The sequence below is a fragment of the Corylus avellana genome, chromosome ca2 (assembly GCF_901000735.1).
Source record: "Corylus avellana chromosome ca2, CavTom2PMs-1.0".
Classification (NCBI taxonomy): Eukaryota; Viridiplantae; Streptophyta; class Magnoliopsida; order Fagales; family Betulaceae; genus Corylus; species Corylus avellana.
In genome coordinates, this window is record NC_081542.1 from 8,955,675 (window position 1) to 8,965,648 (window position 9,974).

General features: G+C 33.1%; 3 protein-coding genes across 3 annotated transcripts; 1 reads left to right on the plus strand and 2 right to left on the minus strand.

Annotated features, from left to right (window-relative positions):
- Positions 1-364: 364 nt before the first annotated feature.
- LOC132169012 (cell wall / vacuolar inhibitor of fructosidase 2-like) lies at positions 365-847 on the plus strand. Its single transcript, XM_059580100.1, has 2 exons — positions 365-550; positions 605-847. The coding sequence occupies exons 1-2, from the start codon at positions 365-367 to the stop codon at positions 845-847; spliced, it is 429 nt and encodes a 142-aa protein (XP_059436083.1).
- An 851-nt stretch (positions 848-1,698) lies between these two features.
- Positions 1,699-2,271, minus strand: LOC132169013 (pectinesterase inhibitor-like). Its single transcript, XM_059580101.1, has one exon. The coding sequence runs from the start codon at positions 2,269-2,271 to the stop codon at positions 1,699-1,701; it is 573 nt and encodes a 190-aa protein (XP_059436084.1).
- A 7,130-nt stretch (positions 2,272-9,401) lies between these two features.
- On the minus strand, positions 9,402-9,974 carry LOC132169014 (pectinesterase inhibitor-like). Its single transcript, XM_059580102.1, has one exon. The coding sequence runs from the start codon at positions 9,972-9,974 to the stop codon at positions 9,402-9,404; it is 573 nt and encodes a 190-aa protein (XP_059436085.1).

Genomic DNA, 9,974 nt, shown 5'->3' on the forward strand with positions numbered 1-9,974 from the left:
ATATTTATTTATGGAAAATGATAAATGCACAACTTTAACTCAACTTTGGCCTAACTTTTCTCTTAAGTTTTTTTTTTAAAAAAAACTACCTGTGGAGGAGAAAGAGAGCCTTAAATTAGAGAGAGAAATTTGGTCTAAAAATTAGGCCAAAGTTGAATTTAAGTTGTGACTATCACACTTTATTTATTTAATGCCAAATCCATCTCCTTAAATTCCATGGAACAAAATCTACACGTACATTAATTTCAATGAGTCCATGATTTGATTTTCTTGGAGTGGTCAACGCTAATGAGCATAGGAGAGTTGGTATATAATATACATAATAGAGTCGTGTACACGCTATGCATGCACATAACCGGCGAAGATGAAATCCCTTCTGTTGGCCGGGCTTTTGGTTTTCAGCCAATTCTCAGGAATATTGCGTGCAGATTTGGTGGATGACGTATGCATGAGGACCGATTTTCCAGCCATTTGCACGTCGACTTTAAGGTCGAACCCGGGCAGCGCTAGCGCCGACGTGAAAGGGCTTGCTCGCATCATGTTGCCAGTTGTGCTAACCAAGACCAATGAAACTTTTGCTTAAGTGGAAAATCTGCTCCGGCAGGCGAGTGAGCCGGTTCTGAAGGCCATGCTCAAAGATTGTACTAATGACTATGGGGTCTCCGTCGTAAGTAGTTGTCTGGACGCTATCCAAAAGTTTGATATGGGTATTTTCCGCATTGCTCAAGGGAATATGGAGGACATTGCCGGAGGTGCAGAGTCTTGCAAAGAGGTCTTCAGTTGTGTAGAGGTCGGATATTCCCGGAAAAACCTTCTGCCAGCCATGGCCATCGCTGTTAACGGATAGGAACCATCTTGTTTACGCCCTTGCCCGAATTGCCCAAGACATTATAGCTACCTTTAGTTGATTTTTACAATTTTCAAGGATTAATTATCATCTATTTATTACTCGAAATGAAAAGAGGACCATATATATTGATTTTATTCTTCTCCCAAGCACCAAGTTATTGATCGGACAAAAATACCCTTTCACTATAACTAACTGAATATTCTCTCATTCATTTAAACTGAAGAGAATTCTAATTATGTTCCAATTCATTAACCCTTATATTAATTACATACGTGATCTAGAGGCTTAAGAGAAGCTAATTATCTAGCAAATATATGGCATTGGCTTTTGTTGGTGTATTTTGATATCATAAATAGGTTATTAATAATGAGGATAATTTGATTAATATAATTAAATACCCTTAATTACGTAAATTTAATAACAGGTTTTTTAAGTGAATCGGTAATCGGTTCAAAAAATGTCTTAAAAACCCGGTTTTGTTTTTTTAAAAAAGGGGTTTATGACACATGTCGCAATATTAAAGCACTTATGAAAGTGATTCGACTATATATATATATGATCATAATTCTCTCTATTTTGAGTAAAATAAAGAATATTTATTTTATGATCCATATTAAATTTAACAAATTTAATGGTATATTTCTTTCATGGTCCATATATATATATATATATATAGATGACGTAATCATGGTCAATAAATTGGTGGGAAAAGAAGAAGTGAACAAACAAAAATCAAGTGCTATATAATCAAAATATTAATTCCTTCGATTACGATAAATAAATGATATTCTCTTATTCCTTAAAATTGTAGTGCTACAATAAAGTAGGCTTACACAGTAATAAATCAGCTAATTAATGGTGGATATAATGTCCGCGGCTATTCGGGCAAGGGTATAAACAAGATTATTCTGATCAGTTAACGGCGACGGCTTTGGTACGCAGTGGCCAAAGGTACCATCAGTGACGACCTCTTCACAGCTGAAGTACCCTTCACAATTCTCTGCATTATGGAAAACGCCATCCATATCGCCCTGAGAAAAGAGGAAACGGCCCCAACCAAACTGTTTGATTGCATCCGGACAGCTCACGACAGCAGCGACCCCATACTCGGTACTACAACCATTGAGCATCTCCTTGATAACTGGATCGCTTGTCTGCCCGATCAAATATTCCACATGCCTAAAAGTTTCATTGGTCCTGTTCTGCACAGCATGCAACATTATAAGGGCAAGGCCCTTCAAGTCGGTGCTGGTGCTGCCCGGATCCGCCCTTAATGTCGACGTGCAAAACACAGGGTTGTAGGTCTTCGAGCACGTGATGTCCACCAAATCTTGGTCCTCCAAATCTGCACGCACCATTCCTAATGATTGGCTGTAAACCAAGAGCACAAAAGCCACGGCAAATGGAAGCTGGGATTTCATCTTCACTATTTTGATGAAAGTAAACCTTTTTATATTTATCTATATATACTCATAAGGTGTAGATTTTGTTCCAAGAGGAATTTAAGGAGCTGGATTTGGCAATTAAATATGCCAAATTAAGATTCTTCTGTAAAATTATAATTCTCTTACCATATTATTCATTCACATTAAAGATCTCTATATTTGATTTTTCTCTAAAATTCACAACAACAAAAAAACACCATTCAACATACTATTTAGCCAATGTTAAATATAACTCATGTCAAATATCCTCTTCAAATGTAAAGAAAATCACTTGCAATTCATGTCTTTGCCTTTTGCTTTCTGAAAAACAGAGGGAGTGAACAATTGAAAATGAATTTTGATGGCTTATTATAAGAGAATTAAATTAAATATTTTGTGCAATTTAATATTTGGGTAAAGTCCATTTAACCCCCTTAAACTACCATCCAATGAGAATTTACCCCCAAAATTACCAAAACAATGGCAATGTGCCCTCAATTTTAACAAAATGACAAAATTACCCTTACTAAAATAAAAACAAAGTACTAAAATTTAATTGTTTGGGAGGGTACATTGTCATTGAACCAAAGTTGGGCAAAAAAATAAAAAATAAGGCAAAAGTTTGACCAAAGTTGGGCAAAATAGTTGTGCCTTTAGCATTTTTTTTTTTTTTAGAGAAAAAAAAAAAAAAAAAAGGCAAAAGTTGGACTTAAGTTGGACAAATAACTTGGGTACCTATCATCCCTCTAAAATGTTAGGCAAAATGATTCCATTTAATATAGGAAATGTTAGGTGCTCTCCTAGTGTTATATTTTTTTTTTTTTTTTTTTACATATCCACACAAGAGGAGGGAGGGGGGGATTCGAACTAGTGACCTCCGCTTTATAACATATGGTCCCCAGCTGATTGAATTACCCCTTAGATACTCTTAGTGTTCTACTAGTCCAAGGTGAATATTATTTTATAAAAACCAAGTGAGAGAAATAATGGCCAATTTCTTTTTTGCTTTTTTAGAAAATAATATACATTTAGGATTAGGAGAACATGTGGAGAGCACCTAGCATAATAATAAAAGGAAAAATGTGAGAGATGCTTACTACTCAAATAAGGGAGGGAGCCTTTGTCTGCGCCAAAGGTCCCACGACTCGAGTTGACCTCTGTTTGGGTAGGAAAGCCCCTCTCATATATCATGCAAAAGTGAAAAGAAAAAAAGCCAAAATAAGAGGGAATCACTTTCCAAAATATTTGTGCCTAAAAAGAAATCCATGTTTGCAACTTTGCATAAAAAGGAAGAGAATTTGTTTGAACCTCACAAAAGGGAGTTGGATCACAATGAAGTGATTGGATCCTCTCTAGTTTATGAGCAACTAAGCAACTAGAGAAGCGGGTTCGATTGGGTGTGCGATTTTTTTATATTTTACTTAAATTAACTCAAATTGCGAATATCGAATGAAAAAATAATTGAGATTATGTTTGGGTTGTTAGAAGAATATAAAATCTAATTAAAAAAAAAAAAAAAAAATTGGAGGTGTCTAGGGGAGTCACCCTCAACTGGTTTCGGGGGTGGTTGATCTACCCTCTGGGGAGTGGATCGGCCACCTTGAGACTCTTAGGGGTGGTTCGGCCACTACCCCTAAATATATATATTTTTTAATTTTCTTGATTTTTAAAGTTTTTATTTATTGTTTTTTATTAGTTTAGTTGAAAAATTTTGAAAATTTTGAATTGAGTTGAGTGTTAGTGGTATCAAATCAACCTAAAAAAAGAAAAAGAAAAAGAAAAAAGTTGAGAAAAGTTAGGAAGAATCCTTCTCAAACAAGCCTTTTAAAATTAAAATCTATGGCTTAGAACTTATCATCAGTTTTTTTTTTTTTTTTTTTGTTATTTTTAATTTAAAAAATTAACATTAGCACAATTTGTGATTGAGTTTTAAAATCTAAACCCATTTCAAGTTTGAGGTAGACAATCTTTTTACCAGACAAACCCAACCAAATAATTCTGAAAGGTGAATAAAGTTGAAAATATAAACCAAATCAAAGGGTAGGAGTTGGAGAATCTTCAGCTACATTTTGCAATCTCATATATCAGAACATACCAAAACTGAAAGAAGACTAAGATGGGCTTCAGTTAGGGAGAGAATCACTTAAGAAGACAACAAAGAGTACTTTATATAAATCAAGAGTAAGTTAATATAAATATTAATGTCTAGTCAAAAAGCTTAATTACAATATATTAACTACTTTTTTCCCTTATACTTTCTCGACGTAGAATACAAATCTTACAAGTAGACTCTCAATAGCTTTTGTGAGATGAGAAGAACAAGAGAGGATTCTTGTGACGTCCCACATTGCCTGGGCATGAAAAATATGATGTGTTTATATGGAATATACCCTCTCTAAATCGTATGAGGTCTTTTGAGGGTAAACCCAATAATAAAAACCATGCAGGCTTGGCCCAAAGCGGACAATATCATACCACTTGGAGTAGGGATGTTACAATTCTTATCCCCATGTTATTGTCAAAGGATCCAAAAAAGGTGAGGGATTGTTCATAACAGGAATATATTTATCTGAACTACTATAATCTTATAATCTAAAAGAATTTCCTCTCATTTTCAGTTAAACTGAGATAACAAAAGACATATAAAATCATGATTAAATATTCGCCTCATCTTTCTCTCCCTCTCTCTCATTGTTGGTTATAAAAAAATAATAATAATAAAAAATTTTAAAAAAAATCAATCATGACTAAATATCTAAGATGAAAACAAACTAAAAACAGAACTATAAATTCACTGTAGAAAGCGATTGAGGGCTGCTTGAAAAAAGTAACAAACAAGGGCGGCTTTTGTTTTTTTGGTTTCAAATATACAAAATGCCCCAAAAAGGGTTTAACAAATGAATGTCAAACGGCACATAATAAATTTATGGGTTGGCTTGCTTTTTTTAAAAAAAAAAAAAAAAAAAATTTATTAGTTTTATATATTTATATTTTAAATATATTTGTATATTTTTTTATTAAGAGTGAGTCAATCAAGTGACACATGTCATCATGTTATTGGTGCTAACATGACATCAAACATAATCCATCAAATATTTTAATGGAATTTAACTCTATGGACTAAATTGTTTTTTTGACAAGACCAAATGATCTATTAGTTCACTTTGATACAACATTGAACTCTTTTCTTTCAAAAAAAAAAAAAAACTATTCATAATTTAAGTTAATCAAATAAATCACCTATCATATTTCAATACAAAATAAAACCTATTTAATTCCAAACATTAAAAAAAAAAAAAAAAAGCAAAATAAACAAAATCTTTTTTTGTTTTGTTTAGGAATATAAAATAAAAGAAAATCTTTCACTCTACATTTAATGCAGTCAAATAAATTATTTCACATCAAATTTTATACTTAATTATCAATTTGGTGTTTTGAAAGCAGTTTTATATTAAAAAAAGAGAAATCTTCTATGAAAAAGTGCCCTTAATTACGTAAATTTCAAACTCTGTTTATATATATATATATATTTTGGTAAAAAATGGCTCTTCTTATTGCAATCGCAAATACTCAGAGACACATAGTGACATAGATCACGAACACATACAGGAAAATCAGAAGTCCACACTCTGTCCTTGACCTGCGCTGTTGCCATTCGTGCCAACCGGTGTGCTGCCCAGTTTTCATCTCTCGGTATATAGTTCATCTTCCATTGGGTGAAAGGCATAAGTGCAGTCTGTATATCATCAGTGAGATGTCCTTACTTACTCCAGTCTGGTTCTTTAGAATTCACAGCCTCTATAACCACCTTAGCATCCCCTTCGAGATGGATATGCAGGAAGCCCATCTGCCGAGCAAACTGGATCGCCATAAGAGCCCCTACCGCCTCAGCTGCAGCTGGTTCAAGCAGCCCATCCCGTGTAAAGTTCCGCGCAGCCAGCAGCTTGCCTGTGTGATCCCGAATAAGAGCGCCAAGGCCTACTATTCCGGTTTGTTCGCCAAGCGCAACATCCCAAGTCACCAAAACCCAGCCTGGTGGAGGAAGCCTCTGCTGACTCATACCCTGCCCTGTTTCCTAGTGCCCTGCTCGGTGGGCCCCTAGTAACGTCTGTTTCTATATGATGTACAAGAAGTTCTTGTAAAAAAAATAAAAAAACACGATCTAACCAATTTCTTCTGTTCTGCAAAATTATATGCTAAACAATTAAGAGCTCCAGCAAGTTAAAACCTCCACATTCAAAAATTGAATTTCTTTCTCTTCCCTCAATTTCTCGCAACCAACTTGGATTTATATAGACATTAGAGAGATATGAACCGTCTATATGACTTTTTTTTTAAAAAAAAAAATCCTAAACGTATTAATACATAATAATATGGTTTATATTATTTGTTCTCTTATTTGATTCAGAAATTAATAATACTTAATTTATTAAATAATTTATATATGGAAAACTCTTGAAATATAATTAATGCAATTAATTACACTAATTAATTACTAGTTTTTAAACTAAAAAATTGGTTCACTCTTAAAAAAATGGGTTAAAAAATTATGCCTTAAAAAACCGGTTTAGCCTTTAAAAAAAATGGATTCACGCCACATGTCGCAATTTTAAAGCACTTTTAAGAGGGGTTTTCTGCCATCATATATACTAGCTCATAACTCGTGCTATGCGCGAGATTCTTTATTATAATTTAATTTTAAAATTTAAACGCATTTTCATTGTACTTTTTATTATATGTTAAGAAAGACATATAAATAAGAAAATAAGTGAGATTGAGTAGAAAAATTTAAATTTAAATTTAAACCCACTCTAAAAAATAATAATATATTAGATAAAAAAATAGTGTACTTTTCTGAGCACCAAATCCACTATTTTTTAAGAATTGAACCACAATGATTATCACATAAACGATTTTTTCTTTATTCCTTTTTTTTTTAAAAAAAAATCAAATATATGGTTTTTTCCTCTCTCTCTCTCTCTCTCTCTCTCTCTCTCTATATATATATATACTACGAATTTTATGGATTTTTTTTTTTAAATTGCATATATTGGATTTTAATTATGCTTTTTTTTTTTCTTTTTTTTTTTTTGTAATTATGGTTTTTTAAGTAAGGTATTAATACATATATTAAAGGACCAGTTCACTACTTAATAAATAAAGGACAAAGTTTTTCTCCAAACTAGGTTGAAGGAATTTTCTCCAACCTAATCTCTAAAGTTGACATGTATTCTCAAACATGTGCTTCTTACATGTCTTTTTTAATACCCTAATGTCCACAATCCACCGTTAACTCCAAAAATCTTTCGTCTAAAATTTGTTTTCTCCCTCACATCTCTGCCTCTCCCTCCCCTACGACAGCCAACAATACTTGCAGAGAAAGCAGCCTGGGAATTAGCATAATCCTGTTGCCCCACCGCACATTTTTGTTATAAAATTGACAAACCCAAAAAATTAGAGAAAACGGATAATACAGAAAAATTGTAAATATTAGAAAATTCAACGCCCTTGGTGAGAGTTTTCTCAGCTTTACCAGAAGCAAGGCTTTGATTTGAGGCAGGGAGATTGATCTTCCTGTGTCTTGGTCTCTAAACTCAAGAAGGAATTGCAAAAAGTCCTTGCTTTCTTTCTTCTTTGGCCCTCTACTTTTAATCTTTTTCGACGATCAGTTACAAGATCAAAGATCCTCTCGATCCAACCAAATATCTTCTTTATATCCCTCTCCACCCCTTGTATGTCAAATCTCTGCAAGTCTTTTTGGGTGCCATAGGGGAGGGAGAGATGAAGACGTGAGGCCCTCACGGACGGAAGATTTTTAGAGTTAACAGTGGTTTATGCACATTAGGGTATTAAAAAAAATATGTAAGAAGCACATGTTTGAGGACACATGTCAAATTTAAAAATTAGGCTAGAGGAAATTCTTCCAACCTAATTTGGAGGAAAACTTTGTCCATAAATAAATATGAAAACGTGGAGAGAGGAAAAAAATATGATTTGTATTATTTGTTTCCTTATTGGATTTTGAAATTAATAATACTTAACTTATTGAATAATTTATATATGGAAAACTCATGAAATATACATACAATATACTTAAAACTAATTAGAAAATAAATAAATTAATATTCTAGATGTACACATAATAAAATTCATTTTTTCGTGAGGGTTCAATAATCCACTCACCGAACATTGTATTTTGTGTTAGCCGAGTTCATGTGGAGTTTGCGGGTCTTATAAAATAAATATATTCTGTATGTCCTATATATTTTTTAAAAATTAATATGGCTATCATATTAATATTACTAGAATGATTTATGCATGATAATATCATATCATATCATATTAGTGAAATGTTTGATTCATATGCATGTGATAATATTAATTGTACAATAGTATGATTATGATATTAATTGGTATACAATAGTATGATTATGATACTAGCTAATTGGCAGGCATGTGATCTATATGTATACGTATATACCAATTAATTTATACTAATATGGTAAAAGCAATTTTTCATACCAATTAAAATAAATTTACTACCTAATTTTTTTACTACCTAATTAATTTTAATTATAATTAATTAGAATTTTTGACTTGTCGAATAAAGACATGTCAAAAAATTTTGACGTGCCAATGAAACAGTCAAAAATTTTTGACGTGTCAAAAATTTTTTGACTTGTTTATTTAGACACATCAAAAATTATTGACGTGGCAAACTTGAGTTACTGTTTGCCACATCAATAATGTGATGTTTTTTGTAGTGTTAATTATGTAAATTTAATGACGGTTTTTTTAAGTGAACCTATAAACGGTTGAAAAAGCATGTCTTAAAAAGCCGGTTTTGTTTTTTTAAAAAATGGTTCACAACATATGTCGCAATATTAAAGCACTTATGAAAATGATTCGGTCATATATATATATATATATATATATATATATTTGCTAAAGTATTAGCTTCACTCAAATGTAGATCACGTAATCATGGTCAATAAATTGGTGGGAGAAAAATCAAGTGCTATATAATCAAAATATTAATTCCTTCTATTACGAAAAATAAATGATATTCTCTTATTCCTTAAAATTGTAGTGCTACAATAAAGTAGGCTTAAACAGTAATAAATCAGCTACTTAATGGTGAATATAATGTCCGCAGCTATTCGAGCAAGGGTGTAAACAAGATTATTCCGATCAGTTAACAGCGACGGCTTTGGTACACAGTGGCCAAAGGTACCGTCAATGACGACCTCTTCACAGCTGAAGTACTCTTCACAACGCTCTGCACTTTGGAAAACGCCCTCCATATCAACCTTAGAAAAGCGGAAACGACCGAAACCAAACTGTTTGATTGCATCTGGACAGCTCTCAAAAGCACTAACCCCATACTCGGTACTACAATCCTTGAGCATCTCTTTGATAACTGGATCGCTTGTTTGTCCGATCAAATATTTTACATGCCCAAAAGTTTCATTGGTCCTGTTTTGCACAGCATGCAACATTATAAGGGCAAGGCCCTTCAAGTCGGTGCTGGTGCTGCCCGGATCCGCTCTTAATGTCGACGTGCAAAACACAGGGTTGTAGGTCTTCGAGCACGTGATGTCCACCAAATCTTGGTCCTCCAAATCTGCACGCACCATTCCTAATGATTGGCTGTAAACCAAGAGCACAAAAGCCACGGCAAATGGAAGCTGGGATTTCAT

What these genes read in the sequence shown, in the direction of transcription:
- LOC132169012 (XM_059580100.1), top strand. Translation starts at nt 365, where the DNA reads ATGAAATCCCTTCTGTTGGCCGGGCTTTTGGTTTTCAGCCAATTCTCA. An exon ending in CTCGCATCATGTTGCCAGTT is followed by an intron (nt 551 to 604) that starts GTGCTAACCAAG and finishes CTGCTCCGGCAG; the next exon opens with GCGAGTGAGCCGGTTCTGAA.
- LOC132169013 (XM_059580101.1), bottom strand. Translation starts at nt 2,271, where the DNA reads ATGAAATCCCAGCTTCCATTTGCCGTGGCTTTTGTGCTCTTGGTTTAC.
- LOC132169014 (XM_059580102.1), bottom strand. Translation starts at nt 9,974, where the DNA reads ATGAAATCCCAGCTTCCATTTGCCGTGGCTTTTGTGCTCTTGGTTTAC.